The following is an 18,656-nucleotide window of genomic DNA, read 5'->3' on the forward strand; positions in this document are numbered from 1 at the left end:
CTGCTGTCCACGTGGGCAGCTGTTAGGTCCACACCTGAATGAGTACACACAGCAGATGCTGGTGCTCTGGGAGCTCTGGCATCTACACAGAATGAACCCTGTTTGTGATCTTCCATGTTTGTTCCATCTTCTACACCGTTCATAGAACAAAGAAGAAGGAGTCTAAAGTAATAGGATTGGCTCTCTTTCTCTTTATATTTTTTTATTGATTTGTTTAAATTTTTGAGATAATATAAATTCACATGCAATTATAAGAAACAAGAGGAATATCCTTGGTACCCTGTATCCCTTAGTGATAACATCTTGCATTCCTGTCATGCAACATCACATCCAAGAAACTTCCATTGATACAATCCACTAATCTTACTGTGATTCCACTAGTTTTTATGCACCTGTGTGTCTGTATGTGTGTTTAGTTTTTCATATGTGAAGATTCATGTAACCACCACCCTGGTCAAGATACAGAAAATTCCATCACTATAGGGATCCCTCATGTTGCCCTTTTTAACCAGAACAACCTGCCCCTTCCCCTAATGCCTGACAACCACTAATCGATTCTTCATTTGTATGATTTTATCCTCCCAAGGATGTTACGTAAATGGAATCCTACAGTATGGAACCTTTGCGGACTGGCTTGTTCGCGGAGCATAATTCCCTTGAGAGCCTTCCAAGTTGATTTACTTTATAACGGAAGCCCAGAACTTAATATTTATACGCATGCTCTCCTCTTCAAAGGGACCATCTTAGGAAATTCAAGGCTAATTCCAGTCATGCTGCCATTGCCCAAAATATTTTTCTAACTTCTTTTTCAGAGTCTGCAGCTATTCTTTTCATCGTCTGTAGCTAAATCAGGGCTGTATCTAAATCAAGATCCATTAAACTTTCTGTACAGGGTCACATAGTAAATATTTATGCTTTGAGGGCCAGACTCTGTCACAACTACTCAGCTCTGCCAAAGTCACACACAATACGCAAGCAAATGGAAATGGCTGAGTTCCAATAAAACTTTATTTACAAACACAGGTGGTGGGCCAGATTGGGTCTGCAAGCTGTAATTTGCTGATTCCTGGCCAAAATAATGAAGGTGTGATTTGATTTTCATCTATTAACTGCATTTGTCATCCTGGGCTCCATCTGGCAAATAAGAAGAGGAACACTACATTGGAAAAGAAATAAGGAAGAACCCCATTCACAACTTCTAAAATGCCTAAGAAAAATCATAATAAATGCAGAGATTTGTGAAGATATGTGTAGAAAACCATCAACTTTCCTAGGCTACATAAGATATGAATGAATTGACATACTCTAGAGTAGCACTGTCTGAAAGAAATATAATGCATGTCACATATGTAATTTAAAATTTTCGGGACACCTGGGTGGCTCAGTCAGTTAAGCGTTTACCTTCGGCTCAGATCATGATCGCAGGTCCTGGGATTGAGCCTTGCATCAGGCTCCTTGCTCAGCGGGGAGTCTGCTTCTCCCTCTGCCTGCCACTCCCCCTGCTTGTGCTCGCTCTCTCTCTCTCTGACAAATAAATAAATAAAATCTTTAAAAAAAATAAAATTTTCGGGCACCTGGGTGGCTCAGTTGGTTGAGCGACTGCCTTCGGCTCGGGTCATGATCCTGGAGTCCCAGGATCGAGTCCCGCATCGGGCTCCCTGCTCGGCAGGGAGTCTGCTTCTCCCTCTGACCCTCCCCCCTCTCATGTGCTCTCTCTCATTCTCTCTCTCTCAAATAAATAAATAAAATCTTTAAAAAAAATAAAATTTTCTAGTAGCCACGTTGAAAAATATAAAAGGAAATAAATTAATTTTAATAATGTATTTTCTTTAACCTAGTGTAGCCAAATTACCATTTCATATGCAATTGTTATAAAAATTATTAATGAAATATTTTATATTTTTGTATTTGAATTCTGGTGTGTATTTTTTATACTAATAGCTCATTTCAGTTCAGATGTTAAATTTTCATTGGAAATATTTAAGGGGCGCCTGGGCTGCCTCAGTCAGTGGAGCATGTGACTCTTGATCTCAGGATTGTGAGTCTGAGCCCCACATTGGATGTAGAGATTACTTAAATAAAATTCTTAAAAAAAAATACTTGATAAAGTATTTAGATTTCCTAAAATTTAGATTTAAAATCATTGATTCCTATACCTCAGTTGTTCCAAACATACTTAAAAGTTTTCCAACTATGAAAGCAAGTTCCAGTTTCTAAACCTAAATTTTAAAATAATTACAATTAAGTGGATTAAAAACACAGTTCCTCAGTCACATGAGCCAATTTCACCTGCTCATTGACAACCTTGTTGGACAGTGTAGACCTAGAGTTGAGAATAGTGCCTCCTAGTCTGATGCCCTTATGGAAGATAAATTCTGGAAATCAGTTCTGAATGAGCCCCTTTGCAGAACTGCTGCAACGATGGACTGGTTAACACAGGCTCTGGAGTCAGACATTCCTGGGTTCAAGTTCAAGTTTGAGTGTCTGTGGCCTCTGGCATATTATCTTATTCCTCTGAACTTTTCATTCCTCATCAGCAAAATGGCCGTCATCATACCCACCTCACAGGGTTCAGTCGAACAGACAGTGAATGGTCAGTAAACGTGAACTGATTGCAGTAGCTAGTTTCCTTGAGCTGCCGTAACAAAGCACCCCAAGCTGGGTGCTCTCGCAGTTCTGGAGTCTAGAAGTCTGAAATTAAGGTGTCTGCAGAGTCATGCTCCCTCCAGAGCCTCTTGGGAGAGGTTCCTCCATTGCATCTCCCAGCTTCTGGTGGCTCCAGGTGCTCCTCGGTTTGTGGCAGACTCAGCCCATCCCCAGGGTCTTCACGTGGCCATCTTCCCTCTGTGTCTCTTCGCATCTTCCCTCCTTATAAGAACACCAGTCATAATGGCTTAGGGCCCACCCTAGTGACCTCATCTTACCTTGATTGCACCTGCAAAGACCCGGTCTCCAAATATAAGGTCACATCCACAAGTCTGGGAAGTTACTTCTCCAACACGCCTTTTTGGGGAACACAGTTCACGCCTAAGATTTACGATTATTCATCACCCAGCTGTGGTGTGTACGTACGCTGTGATTGATGTGGGTCATGCCTGATGGCATTTGCCCACTGAAGGAAAAGCGTTGAGGAATTGTGAGTTTGGATCAAGTCCAGTTGCCTTTGTCTATATTATCCCACAAAACCCTCTGCAGCAAAAGTCAGAAAGAATAAAGGATTCAAAGCCACTCCCTACTATTTTCGTTTTACGTTACTCCACTCCGAAGCTTCTGTGCCACCTGGTTCCATCTCTCTTTTCACAAGACGGATTGTTTGCTTTGCTTTGCTTTACTTTGCTTTTTTGTTTGGTTTTGTGGGCTAGGCTCCTCTGTCTTTTCAAAGGCTTTTAGAAATGCGTGAAGTTTTCTCTCTCTTTCTGTGAATCGTGTTACGGGGAGCAACAGAGTCCAGACCCGTCCAACTCAAGCACAGGGCCGGATGTGAGCAGATGAAACAGAACGCAGTGTGTCGTGTACATCCCTGAAGCCTTTGATAAATGTTCCTTTTAAGTGTTCGGTTGGATTTCAGCCTGAAGAAACAAATATGATTGAATAAGACATGATAAAAAAATGTCTTTTAATTCTATCTGTGAGGAAGGTCGATTGCCTTGTTGCCCTCCAAAAGAACTAGGAAGCGGGTAATGAGTGAAATCTGGGTGAAAAACACTGCTTTTATTGTTTACCCTCTGTAAGGATTTTTTTAACTTAAGTCTTGCCGAATGCTGAACTTGAAGGTAATGGGCATGTTCTGTTTCTTCATTGTAAAAATCTCATCTGTGATGCACATCCCTGTCAGCCTCTCCCCAACCCCTCCGGATGCCAATTGAGCACAGTTGTGTTTTGCTACACAATCCAGTGCAATTAGGTTAATTAGTCATTTCCATTTAGCTTATTAGAAGGCTAGAAATCCCTTTCCCTCATTTGGGAGATTAAATGGGGCCATTGTGTTCAACCCAGAGCTTCAAGAAAGTCCGTCCCAGACCCAGTCGCAGCAGCTGGGGCCACTGATCAGAGCGTCATTTGCTCCGTTTTGTGGTGTCGCCGGAGGGGGTAATGGGCTCTCAGAAGGGTTAATGGTGATGCAGGCCGGGAGGAAGATGGGAGCCAGTTCCTCAGCCCAGAGAGAAGTGGTTACAGCAGCAGCAGCTTTTCTCAGCCTGTCAAGAGCCCTCCTGCTGTCCACACAGATGTCAGACTTTATTAATTGAGCACTTTCTAAGTGCCAAGGAGCCTGCAAGGCCAAGGCATACAAAGCCGCCTAAGAAAGTTCTTGCCCACAGGGAACTCACCGTCTTGTGGGAAGTGGCAGACAAGTACACCAGCAACTGTGATTCAATAACTGTAGGCACCCCAAGAAAGCACCAGGGAGGGCTTCAAAGCACTTGTATCTGCATTAGAATATGAGCTATGCAGACAAGGATGACTTGGCCTTATTTTCCAAATGAGAAAATCAAAGCCCACAAAGGTTTAAAAACAATCTCTGAGTCACAAGAGGCTCCTAAAGGGGGCCTGAGACCAGAACCTTCGACTCCTGACGCTCCCTTCTCCATCCTTCACGCCGCTCCCCACCCCACTTCTCAGTACGAGTTATGCCCATCCCCTGCTAAGTGGCCAGGGTGAAGTTGGGGGACCACGGAGCCCATGTGAAAGGGCACATAAAGACAGGACATGGGTTCATCCGCATGGGAAACGAGCCGAGTCAAGCCCAGGTTAAGGGTCTCTGTCCTTCTCCAGCTTTACCTGCCCCCGGTCACTGGTAAGACTCCTCTCCTGCAGTCACCCTGCTTTCTGACATGTCCCACACTCTTCCCTTTCCAGACGTTGACTCTTGTTGACCCCACCCTACAAAATGCCCTTCCCTTCTCTTTATCTCTGTCTCTGCCCAACTGAATTCTGTATACCTACTAAGGCTTCCCTCATCTCCTCTTTCTCCTTAACTTAGGACTGCAAGCTCCTTGGAAGGCATGTGTCCTTTCTTGTTTTCCTTTGTATTCCCAAGTACCTGGCATGTAGTAGACATTCAATAAATGTTGAATTGAATGTATGAATGAATGAATTCAAATAGCAAGAATGTATTGGGATCCTTAAAATTCGTGGCATTGTGGTAGGTGGTTTGGACATAGTCTAGCTTTTAATCTCATTGAGAGACCAAACATACAAGCAGAGTTGAGTAATCATGGAAAGATTGCAGATAAATGTCCCAAGTGACTAAAGTTTATGTGGGCACTCTGGAGAAATGGAATGAGAAGAAACCCCACCCAAAATTTTATTCTGATATCAAGACTGATGATGCCACACACATACCAAGAGAGTATTAAAGAGTTTATTACTCACATAATGAGTCTTTCTAGGAGAGCAGAGGAGCTCCCAAGCAGTCTGAAAATGGCTTGGGGGAGCCGAGGAAGGAGACCCCCTTGGAGTTTTTTGGTAGTTTAGGGTTGGGGCCAGGGTGAGTATTCCTGTACATGGGCAGGAGCTTACATGCCACAGCTTCCCTCCAACACCAGAGGAGGGAGTGCCAACGCTCACTTATCAGCTTGCCTGGATGTGGAGCAGAAAAGGAAGATGGAGGGATAAGACTTTAAAGCCATCGCAATCAAGCATCTAAAAATTGAGTCAGACCCTTTACTAAAGATATCAACTCCACAGGTAGTTCCAAGTAGCACACACAAGGAGGATGGGAAGGTTCTGTGTTCTAGGTTAGAGAGGATGAACCTGAGAGAGGTTGCTGATTATGAACGGGACTTTAACAACTTGTAGGACCTTAACACATACTAATCAGGACCAGCACAAGAAAAGGAAGGAGTGGAATTGGGGGGAGGAAAGAACAAGGACCTCTCACATGGTGGAAGTAGAGTAAGCGGGGAGTTGAGTTGGTAATGAGTCTAGCACAGCTCCAAGGTTGGCCACAGATACTCTTGGACAGAGTAGAAGGGAAGCAGGATGCCCAGTTCACTGGATGGATCGGAAGGAAGCACTAAATGAAGACATTTGATTACCAAGTTACGCATTTGTGCTTCATTCTTATGGAAACAGGCAACTCATGGAAAATTTAGTGTTGGCATTAACACAAAGTCAATGATGCTAGGGACACCTTGAGAGAGAACTTGACAGGAGTTGCCAGCGGAGTGAGTCCTGAAAGGAAGGAGTCAGAGACTTAAAAGGTCTGGGCTCCATGACCAGAAAATTCATGGCATCCTTTCTTGTCCCTCCATCCAGGCAATACCCTGCAGGCAAGTGCTGCTCAATCTCGGCTGCTGCTAGTAATCCAAACACTTCATTTGCCAAATCTTGCACGTTATTGGTGCAGTTTGCTGATGGTGACTTGAATCAATACCCTTCTGCTTCCTTGAGTTTAGCTGGGGGGAAAGATCCAAGATTCCAGACAAGAGTATGAATGAGACAGAATTATATCTACACTATTATCTTGTTCCTTGACCCCTCCCCCAACACAATGAAAATTACAGCTTTCTGGAGAAACTGCATTTCAGAGCAAGATTCTCTAAAATTTCTCAGGCACTTTCATCAATGGAAGGATTCTATAATCTGGATCGGGATATTGAGGGATCTGCCAAGAGCTGGAAAAAGTTTGTGGAATCGGAATGTCCTGAGAAGGAGAAGTTTCCACAGGAGTGGAAGAACAAGACAGCCCTGCAGCGCCTCTGCATGATGAGAGCCATGCGGCCGGACCGGATGACCTACGCCATGCGGTATGGGACACGGGAGAGTGGGGAACCCCAGGGCAGGCATGGGGGAGTCTCAGCATGGCCCAATAGCAGAGCTGAGCACAAAGGTCACGTGTTCATAGTAACAGGAGCTTTTGTACCAACATCCCAAATCCCACAAGGCCTATGGCTCTGTGTTTGCCACGTATTTTCTTAATATCTAAGTGGACAATTTAGAAAGAGTGCTCTTTGATATCAGCATTGAGGAGGATGCTGGGTACACCTGATGTGGTGAGAGATAATGGTACCCAGAGAATAGGCAGAAGGATCATCCACAGCAGGAAGAAAATCTTTGCCCCTCCCCACCCTCCCCTCCTCCTCCTTCTTCTCCTTCTTCTTTTCCTCCTCCTTCTTTTCCTCCTCCTCCTTCTTCTTCTTTTGATAATAGCCATCCTAATGGGTATGAAGTGGTATCTCATTGTGGTTCTGATTGGTATTTCCCCAATGACTAATGACAATTAATATCTTTTCATATAAAAAAAAAAAAAAGGAAGAGCATCTCTCTGACCACAAAGAAGGGAGAGAGAAAGAGCTGAGGCTGTAGCTGAGGTAGTAGAAGGATGAAGAAAACTGAGGAGGATCTTGTGTGATGGCTTCTATTTTCTCTGAGAAGTCGGGAGCAAGGTCATCAGTTGAGTCTGTGTGCCAGAGGAGGTGGCAGGGTTGGAATTTGAGGAGGATGCGGAGTTTGAAATAGGGTCTGTGACAAGTGGGAGAGAAGGCCGACCAGCAAAACCCAAAGAACTCCAAGCAGCACTGAGGGTTCCCCTAGTTAAGATCCTATGTTGGTAATGGCATCAGTCTTCACCATCGGATGGTTTTCCACAGCAACATCCAACAACCCAGGTGTAGATGCAGAGTTAAGTTGGTCCAGAGTGTGGCTCAGTTCAAGCTGGCATGTCGGGGTATGAGTTAGGCAAGGGCGGGATGAGGATATTGGTGAGATAATGACTGGACATCATAAGTCATGCAGTCTGTAGAAACTGAAAGGAGATTAGCAGCGGCCTGGGGCTGGATGGTGGGAAGAGTAATTCTTAGAGTAGGCAGGAGCAATCTTATTGGCATGATGAAGGTGTTCTAAAACTGGATTATGGTGAAAGCTGTACAATTCAGTAAATTTATCAAAAATTATTGAATAGTATACTTAAAATAGATAGGTTTTATGGTATGTCAATTGTACCTCAAGAAGTTGTTTGTTTGTTTGTTTTTTAAGGTTATAGGCCATGGAGTGTACGCTGTATAGGAAAGAAGTGAAGAGAGTGAGGAGGTGATTTTATTTTACTTATTTAACTTTTTTTTGAGAGAGAGAGAGAGAGAGAGAGAGCATGCAGGAAAGGGGGTGAGGGGCAGAGGCATAGGGAGAGAGAGAATCTTTTTTTTTTTTTTTTTAATTTTTTTTTATTCTTATGTTAATCCCCATACATTACATCATTAGTTTTAGATGAAGTGTTCCATGATTCATTGTTTGTGCATAACACCCAGTGCTCCATGCAGAATGTGCCCTCCTCAATACCCACCACCAGGCTAACCCATCCTCCCACACCCCTCCCCTCTAGAACCCTGTTTGTTTTTCAGAGTCCATCGTCCCTCATTGCTCATATCAGTGAGATCATATGATACATGTCTTTCTCTGTTTGACTTATTTCACTCAACATAATACCCTCCAGTTCCATCCACGTCGTTGCAAATGGCAAGATCTCGTTCCTTTTGATGGCTGCCTAATATTCCATTGTATATATATACCACATCTTCTTTATCCATTCATCTGTCGATGGACATCTTGGCTCTTTCCACAGTTTGGCTATTGTGGACATTGCTGCTATAAACATCGGGGTGCACGTACCCCTTCGGATCCCTACTTTTGTATCTTTGGGGTAAATACCCAGTAGTGCAATTGCTGGATCATATGGTAGCTCTATTTTCAACTTTTTGAGGAACCTCCATACAGTTTTCCAGGGGAGAGAGAGAATCTTAAGCTGAGCGTGGAGCCTGATGCTGAGATCATGACCTGAGCCGAAATCAAGAGTCAGATGCTTAACTGGCCGAGCCACCCGGGTGCCTGAGTAAGGGGCTGATTTTTAAAAACGAAAACAGGGAGACCACAATACTGAAAGTCCTACATTTGTCCTGACACCAATACAGGCAAACAAGAGGTGGAATTAGGGCTAGTTGTTGAATTGCTGATAGAAGGCTTTGGTCAGAGAGTGCGATGTTTCAATTTAAGGTTTCAGGTATAGAAAAAGTCCTCAAGTAATGACAAGGATGAAGGTGTGGCCATGAATTCAGGTGGCTGAATGGGGGAAGATACGAAGATTAAGAATCTGGAGGATTGTCCACACGGATGTGGATGTCCCTCGGGCTGGTGGAGATGGTCCATGAGGCAAGTGTTCAGGGAAGGAGGAGAGTGACAGTGGAATAGTAGGTGACGTCGACGTGCAGGGGTCGTGGTGATGCAGCCAGGGGAGCGTGGTGTCCACAGCCCCCCAGGCACGGAGAAGTCATGGTTTGGAAACAGCAGTCATCGGTGCGGAGGAAAGTGATCCCAACTCTCAGTCCTGAGGTAGGTCAGGGGCAGGAGGTGAGCCCAACAGAGGAGACGACAGAGAGAATAGTGCCCTTGGGGAAGAGTTAAGGCCAAGAGTTGGGCCAGATGACCAATAAGTGGTTGCAGCTGTAAGGTTTGGAAATGAACACTGGTAAGTGGAATAAGATGAAACAGAGATAGGAGCATGAGAGCATAGGAAGGCGGAAGGCCTGAAATCTTGAGCAGGGAAGGAGGACCACAGGGATGAGCAATATGAAGGATGTAGCTGTCCGCAAGCTTCCAGAAAGCATTGATCCTGGCCATCTTGCAGCAGATGGTGGCGATGGGACAGGACACCCAGGCTTCCCAGAGGACTTGGCAGTGCCGTGGTCGGATGGGGATTCAGAACGAGCCCTGATCCAGGCCAGCAGGCCAGCAATAGCAGCACGAGTTCTAAGCATCGACTTAACAACTAGGGAACCGGAAGTTGGCCCCAACTCTGTAACTCACTACCAAGCCCATGACCTTGAGTACATTCTGCCATGTCTGTAGGCCTCCCTGTCTCAAGTGTCACAGTTCCGTGAGGGACACACCTGTGTGTACTTCTTTCCCGGCAGAGATTTTGTCGAGGAGAAGTTGGGAAGCCAATACGTGGTGGGAAGAGCTCCAGACTTTGCGACCTCATTTGAGGAATCAGGACCAGCCACACCCATGTTTTTCATCCTGTCTCCAGGGGTGGACCCCCTGAAGGACGTGGAGAATCAAGGTGAGGAAACCTCCTCTTGGAGCCGAGGCTGCCCCAGCCCTGGGAACTTTCACTCCTTGCGCCCTTCCATCAGTCTCTCTTCTCCTGGCTCAAAGCTCAGTATGGAGCACTCGGTATTTTCTGACATAGAGAAGTCAGGGTCGTTGCTGAGCCAACACCAGGGGACCGTCACCAGAGAAAGGACCGCCCAGGGCGGTGTGTGGAAGAGTCCACGCTAGCAGGTTCATGAGGGGACCTGGCCCTGCCACCCACCCACCCCCACTTCCCCCTTACTTTGCCTGAAGCAATCTTTCTGAAACACAAGTATGACCCTTCAAGGCTCCTACTGCCCTGAGAATAAAGTCCAAACTCCTTCACGTGGCATCCAGGGAACTTCATCCTCCCGTCCCTCCCTGTTTCTCCAGCCTTCTCTCCATTATCAGTTTCCTATTGCTGCTGTAAAGAATTACCACAAATCTGGAGGCTTAAAGTAACTCTAATGTATTATTGTACAGTTCTGGAGATCAGAAATCATAAATGGGTCTTACCGCCTCCTCTTTTCCTTATAAAAAGTCCTATGATTATATGGGGCCACTTAGATAATCCAGGATAAGCTCCCCATCTTGAGGTCCTATATTTACTCACATTGCAGAACCTTTGCCCTGTAAAGTCATATGTTCACAGGTCCCGAGGATTAGGACAAGGACATCTTTGGGGGTCTGTCATTCTGCCTACATTCCCTTAATCCCCTCTTTTGCATTCTACATGGCAGCCATTCTCCCAAGGCTGCTATGTCCCCTCCTGAATCCCCTTCACCAGGCTAGCTTCTATTCATCCTTCAGATCCCGATTTCAAGTCACCACCTCCAGAAAGCCCTGCTGACTTCCAAGATTCTAGGTTCCCCTTCCATGCACTCCTAGAGTGCCCTCCTTTATGACCATCACCTTATAATTGTCTAGTGACTACTGTGTCTTCCCAAGAGAGTAAGAGCTCCTTGGGATCGGGTGTCCTTGTCACCAGGATATCCCCAGTTCCTAGCACTGTGATGGGTATTCAAGAAATATATACATTAAATGAAGGAATGAACAAATGAATGACTAATCAGAACTATAACGCTGGCAAAACGACATTCATTTCGCAAAGCTAAATAAAGACCTGACAGGTTAAAAGCCAAGCCCAGGTAATACAGCTCCAAGAGCAGTCTCTTCATTATGTAAGGAAAGGATTCCACAGTCTATGCCTACGCTTGGGAGTCATTGAGATGAAGCTGATTTGGCCTAAAGAATGGATAAGATTAGGGTGCCTGGGTGGCTCAGTCTGTTAAGCATGTGACTCTTGGTTTCGCCTCAGGTCCTGATCTCAGGGTCATGAGATCAAGCCCCATGTCGGGCTCCATGCCCTTTTTTAAAAAAAAGAAGAAGAATGGGAATCTATGGGAGGGAAAGAATTATCGTATGCACTAATTTTATGTATATTTTTATAGTCTCCTAAAATTTCAAGTGACGCACATTTTAAAAATATGGATAATAAAGAATTCAAAATGAAAAGCAATAGTTCGGGGCGCCTGGGTGGCTCAGTTGGTTAAGCAACTGCCTTCGGCTCAGGTCATGATCCTGGAGTCCCGGGATCGAGTCCCGCATCGGGCGGGGAGCATGCTTCTCCCTCTGACCCTCCCCCCTCTCATGTACTCTCTCTCATTCTCGCTCTCTCAAATAAATAAATAAATCTTTAAAAAAAAAAAGAAAAGAAAAGCAATAGTTCTCGGCTCCAGCCAGCCCTCCCCATTCTACCACTTTCCAGACACTTGCTTTTTGTTTTTGGAGTTTTGGGGGGTTTGGGGTTTTGTTTTGTTTTTGCCAATTTCTAAATTTAGTCCTCCAGGTAGTTGCTTCTCTATTTCCTACTAATCTTATATCCCTAGTTATTTTTTTTTTAAGATTTATTTATTTGAGAGAGAGAGAGAGAGAGAGCACAAGCAGCAGGGGAGGGGATAGAGGGAGAGAATCTCAAGCAGACTGCATGCCCAGCACGGAGCCTGACTTGGGGCTCGATCTCACGACCCTCACATCATGACCTGAGCTGAAACCAAGAGTAGGATGCTTAACCAACTGCAACCCTTATATCACTAGTTTTAAATTTACCAATTCTAGATATCTATTTATATTCCCTGATATAAAAAAAAGTAACAATTTTGCTCCTACTGCCGCCCACTAACACTGTCCATTTCTACCACGTTTTTTAACAGCTTTAATGAATATAATTCATATGCCATATAATTCACCCATTTCAAGTATATGATTCAAAGTTTGCTAATATTTTCACAAGGCTGTGTGACCATCACCACAATCTAGTTTTAGCAAATTTGTGTACCCCCCCCCCCGAAAAATCCTAGATCTCTTAGCAAGCACTCCCTATTCCATCCCATGTCCTCCCTAGCCCACCACCAATTTACTTTCTGTCTCTAAAGATTTGCCTGTTTTGGACATTTCCTGTAAATGAAATCATACATTATGGGGTCTTTCATTGATAGCGTGTTTCACTTAGCCTAATTTCAAAGTTCACCCATGTTGTAGCTATAGCATTTATCATTCCTTTTATGGCTGGATAATATTCCACGTAGATCAATCTAGGAAGTATTATCTTAACATAATATTAAGTCTTTTGATCCATCAACATAGAATGTCTTCCCACTTACTAAGATGTTCTTTAATTTCTTTAATTAATATTTTATAGTTTGGAGTATAGAAGTGTTGCATTTATTTGTTTTTTAATTGAAATATGATTAACATACAGGGTTATGTTTCAGGTGTACAATACAATGATTCGGCATTTCTGTACAGTACTCAGTGCTCATCACAATAAGTGTACTCTTAATCCCCTTGCATTTCTTTTTTTTTTTTTTTAAAGATTTTATTTATTTATTTGACAGAGAGAGAGACAGCGAGGGAGGGAACACAAGCAAGGGGAGTGTGAGAGGCAGAAGCAGGCTTCCCGCGGAGCAGGGAGCCAGATGCGGGGCTCGATCCCAGGACCCTGGGATCGTGACCTGAGCCGAAGGCAGACACTTAACGACTGAGCCACCCAGGTGCCCCTCCCCTTGCATTTCTTTAGTTAAATTCATTCCTGGGGCTCCTGGGTGGCTCAGTCGTTAAGCGTCTGCCTTCGGCTCAGGTCACGATCCTAGCGTCCTGGGATGAGCCCCGCATCGGGCTCCCTGCTCAGCGGGGAATCCTTCTTCTCCCTCTCCAGCTCCCCCTGCTTGTGTTCCCTCTCTCGCTGTGTCTCTCTCTGTCAAATAAATAAATAAACTTCAAAAAAATTAATTCCTGAGTAGTTTGTTCCTTTTGATTCTGTTATAAAGTGCGATTATTTCCTTATTTTCGTTTTTGGAATGGTCACTGCTAGTGATTTTTTAATATTTCTGTATATTGATCTTCTATCCTGCAACCTTGCTGAACTTGTTTATTAGTTCCAATAATTTTTGTGAATTCCTTAGGTTTTTTGCAGATACAAGTTTATGTGATCTATGAATAGTTTTACTTCTTCCTTTCCAATCTAGATGGCTTTTTATTTCTTTTTCTTGCCTAACTGACCTGGCTAAAATTTATAACACAATATTAAGTAGAAATGGCAAGCTTGGACATCCTGGGCCTATTCTAGATCTTTGAGGAAGATCATTCAGTCTTCACTGTTAAATATGATGTTAGCTGTGGGTTTTTTATAGATAGCCTTCATCAGATTGAGCAAGTTGTTTGATGATTTTTTTCCTTTATCATGAAAACGTGTTGGATTTTCTCAAATGCTTTTTCTGTGTCCATTAAGATGATATCATTTTGTCCTTTATTCTATTGATAATTGATTTTTAGAAGTTAAACTAACCTGGCATTCCTGGGATCTCACTTGATCCTGGTATATAATCCTTTTTATATATTGCTAGACTCAATTTGCTAATATTTCTTTGAGTATTTTTACATCTATATTCATAAGAGATAATGACCTGTTGTTTTCTTTCCTTGTGATGTCTTTTTGGGGGGTATAATGACAAAACCGTAACATCAGAATGATTTGGGAAGTGTTCCTTCCTCTTCTATTTTTGGAAGATTTTTGAAAGATTGATATTAATTCTTCATGTATGATAGAATTCAGTGGTGAAGCCACTTGGACCTGAGCTTCTCTTGGTGGGAAGTTTTTTAATTACTAGTTCTTTCACTTCGTTTGTTATAGATCTATTCTGGTTTTCTACATCTCCTTGAGTCAGTTTTGGTATTTATTTCTAAGAATTTGGCTATTTTATCCAATTATCTAATTTGTTGGCAAACTCCCAAATATCGGTATCTATATTAAAATGTTTACTTCCTCAGGGCGCCTGGGTGGCTCAGTCGGGTTAAGCATCTGACTTCGGTTCAGGTCATGATCCCAGGATTCTGGGATCAAGCCCTGAGTTAGGCTCCCTACTCAGTGGGGAGCCTGCTTCTCCCTCTCCCTCTGATGTTCCCCTGCTTGTGCGCTCTCTCTCTCTCTCTGGCTCTCTCTCTCAGATAAATAAATAAAATCTTTTAAAAAAATGTTTACTTCCTCTCTTGGCTCTGTTAACTTAAACAGTGTTAGTGAACTTAACGTTTTATTTTGTGAATTCTAGATCATTTCTCTTGACTTCCCTCTCTGTAAGCTGAGACTTCAGTGTTCCAACTTGCATCAGCTGTGCTTTACTTTTTCCATAGACAAGGATGAATATATATTCATTCTACTCTCTTACCATCATTAATTTTATTCATGCCTGGTCTACGAGTTAACTGTAACATTTGAAAACCAGTAACATTTATGTCATAATTAACATACACATATTAGTCACCAAAGAGGAAGTAAACATGCTAGGATTACATTTCCTTCTTCCAGTGGATCCAATGTCCTAATCTCTAGGGGTCTCTCAAAGAAGAACGTTCTCAGCATGGAGTTTCAAAGTCCTATCAAATTTCAGTTTGCTTCATATTTAGGTGATGGTTTTCTTGGATAGCTTTTAGTTCTTCCTAGAGTTTCTGAATGTCTTTTCCTTGTTCTTGGGAGAAGAAATAAATGCCCCCCTCTGCCATTATCACTAATATTACACACTTCTTATTTACTGTACGTATTGACTAGAATCCACTGTATCCCTCTTGAAAATGTTCTACCTAGAGCCCACTTATGTTCTGTTCTAAAATACAGAAATTGCACTCTAGCCATCGTGGGACTTATTTTCTTCATAGTCTAGTTAAGTACTATTATTTTTGGATCCTGTGTCTTTTATCTTCAGTTTTCACCCCAGTTTTGCTAGCGTGCACCATCAGAAGAGAATCATGGGAAGTAAAATTTCTGAATCCTTTGGTGTCTAAAAAGGCTTTAATTTTGCCCATATACTTTTTCAGTAGTTTTGCAAGGTGCAAAATGGTTCTTACTCAGAATGTGTCCACGTTGCTCAATTGTCTTCAAGAAGTCAGTTGTGTTTGGTTGATGCCAGTAGGTTGCTGTTCTTCCCTTCTTTGTTGGTTGCCTGTTTCTGTTCTGGAAAGTTTAGGATCATCTCTCTAGCTTGTATTCTGAAATACCATGAGCTGTGTTTGGTGGGTGTGGGTCTTTCCCATTCAACTGCTCAGCCCTCGGCATGCTGTTTTAAGTGGAAAAGTCATAACTTCTTTTACCTCTAGAAATTTTGCTCTATTATTCTTGGTAAATACCACTACCATTCACCATGTTGGCTCATCCCCCAAACCCTGGAATCAGTCACCCTTAGACACTCCCTCTACCACGCACCACATTTAGTCCTACTGACTCTACCTCCTAAATCCATTTCAGATTGATCTCGCTGTTTCTATCTTCATTGTTGCTTCCCTGGTGTGAGTCACGGTGGTCTCACTGGGACTGACACAGTGGCCTCCTAACTCATCCCCAGTCTTCTCCCCCTGACTGCAGTCTTTTGCCACTCTGCAGCCAAAGACGTCTTGCTAAGTCTCAAATCGGATTGTATCACTCTCCTACTTAAAAGGCTCTAGTGGCTTCCCGTTGTTCTTAGGGAAAGTTCGGTACCGTTGACATGATCTATGTGGCTGGCATGGCCTGGGCTTTCCACCAAGCCTTGGATCTTTCCTTCCCCCCAAGCTCACTCTACTCCAGCCACACAGCCCTTTTAGATCCTCAGCCACACTATGAGCCTTCCTGACCTAGGGCATTTTCACAAGAGATTTCTTTTATCTGAAATATTTTTCCCCAGCGATTCAAGAGTGCGGTACCCACTCATCCTGCGGGTACCAGCCTCTTTTGACATCCCTGCAAGACCAGTGATTCCCTGTTATACATGTATTTGCTTCAGAGCATTCAATACACTTCTAATTAAATATATTTTAAGGGTGCCAGATGGCTCAGTCGGTTAAGCATCTGCCTTCAGCTTAGGTCATGATCTCAGGGTCCTGGGATCGAGCCCCTCATCGGACTCTCTGCTCAGCGGGGAGCCTGCTTCTCCCTCTCCCTCTCCCTCTGCTGCTCGCTCGTTCTCTCAAATCAATCAATAAAATCTTAATAAATAAATAAATAAATACTTCTTCTATAGTTTTACCTTACATTTGCCTACCTGCTTCTCATTAAGATCCTCAGGTCAAAGACCGTGTCCTCTTCTTATCATTTTTTAACCCATACCTAAAAGCATAACTAGCAGAGAGAAGGCGCTCAGTAAATATTTGTTGAATGAATTAACAAATGAAGGGATGTCGGAAGAACTGTTATCATAGCTGAGTTATTCCTAGTTTTCACCCTTTTATAGAGTTCTGTATTCCTTCTGTCCTCTGGAGGTTTTATTCCTTTCATATTGGCAAAATCTAGTTCCCTCATTTTGATTCAGTATTTTCCTTTTTGGAAGCTTTCATATACCCTGTTTATGAGCAATTTCCTACTGTTCTTTGCCAATTGACCTCCATCTCTTCCATCATGTACTTTGAGGCTTTCTGTCATTTAGGGACGCTGACCCCTCCCTGATCCATATTGGTTGTCTCTGAATTCATTATCTCAGTCCTGCCCTTGGCTTAATCTTAACGCATATTTCCTTACTAGAGGCAATATTACTGTTCATCAACTATAGATTACTTAGGCGCCTGGGCCTCCGTCTCTCCCTCTCCTTTCCTTCTTGCTTTCTTGATGGCTTGATTTATTTTCTAATTCACCCATTTAGAGCATACACTCTGGTGACAGCCATGCTTTCTGCATCTTGAATCAGATCAGATTGCCTGATGGGCTCCTCTTCTCAAGTTTGGAATCTACATAACTGACTCACACTTTCCTCTCTCTCTAGCCCCAACTTATTAAGTAAACTTACTGTCTCTATGCTTGGGGAGAGTCTGTGTATCAGACAGTTCACTGTTTTACTCCAAATAGACTCTTATAAAGCTTGGCATCCTTTCCCATTTTTGAGTTGTGATTTATGTTAACTCCTTCATTTCTCTATCCCTTTGTTTCAACATGGCAGTTTTTAATATTGGGTAGGGTTTTAAAACGTGAGAGTCAGAGGCACCTGAGTGGCTCAGTCGGTGAAGCATCTGGCTCTTGATATCAGCTCAGGTCTTGATCTCAGGATTGTGAGTTCAAGTCCCACATTGGGCTCCACGTTGGGCATGGAGCTGAATGAATGAATGAATGAATGAACCAACCAACCTACCTACCTGAGAGTCAAATGAAAGATTTGTAGCCTCATTCTCATTCCACCACCACCACCCCCAAACCAGATGCACTGAACCCACAGACCAAGTTCTGTATAAGATTTTAGTTCTCTAGTCCCTTAAAGATCATCCACTGACCCTTGATCAGGAATCTATGCTTTTCTGGCACGTTTGTGCCTTAGTCCCCTCCAGGATTTTCCTTCCTCAACAACTTTGGAGGGGGGCGGAGAGGGGCGGGGAGTAAGAGAAAATCCATCCACTTTCCTTGGCTTCTGTTTTAACACGAAACCTAGCACCATCCACCCCCACTGCTTTCCTTCTTGCCTTCTCAGATTAATCCCTTAAAGTGCTTTAATGTAACCCTCTTTCTCTTTTTCCTCATCACCTCCTTCCTGCATGAGCCATACTTCCTTATTTGCACATTTATTCTCGCCTTTGCTTCTTTTAAAAGTAATCCCCCATTTTTTGCAATCACCCATAATACCTGCCTCCTAGGGCTACGGTAGGATAGAAATGAAATCTCGAACATGAAAAGACTTTAAATGTTCGAAATACAGTAGCACTGTACAACATTCTAATGAAGATGATAATTCCTCTGTTCTTTAAGGCAGCTCAGCTGGCTCCCTCCTCTACATCCTTTCGAAGCATAGCTTCGTCCTTGGCCCTCCCAACCCACAGCTCCCCTTTCCACCCTAACTCGCGGGCATCTTCTCTGTCTTTCACTTGACTCTCACATGATCTTGCTCGGTCTCTCTCCTCCTCTGTTCAGTTATCTGGTTTTAACAAATAATTCTGTTATGTCCACGTTGTGATCAGGAAGAAGCTGTATCTGCCACCATTTTATCTTCCACTGTTTCCTTTCTCTCTCTCCAATGTGCTGGTCAGAACTATGCGCTCGCTTCAATTTTTGCAAACCTGCTACCCAGTGTGTTCAAAGAACGTTT

The 18,656-nt window shown here is 43.4% G+C and overlaps 1 protein-coding gene across 1 annotated transcript in view; it reads left to right on the forward strand.

The window, feature by feature from the left end:
* The window catches only part of DNAH9 (dynein axonemal heavy chain 9), a 357,089-nt gene that overhangs the window by 287,965 nt on the left and 50,468 nt on the right, over nucleotides 1-18,656 (forward strand). Inside the window, 2 exon segments of the mRNA XM_021694498.1 lie at nucleotides 6,556-6,749; nucleotides 9,906-10,054. Coding sequence (XP_021550173.1) covers nucleotides 6,556-6,749; nucleotides 9,906-10,054 — 343 coding nt within the window.

The sequence above is a fragment of the Neomonachus schauinslandi genome, chromosome 15 (genome assembly GCF_002201575.2).
Source record: "Neomonachus schauinslandi chromosome 15, ASM220157v2, whole genome shotgun sequence".
NCBI classification, from domain to species: domain Eukaryota; kingdom Metazoa; phylum Chordata; class Mammalia; order Carnivora; family Phocidae; genus Neomonachus; species Neomonachus schauinslandi.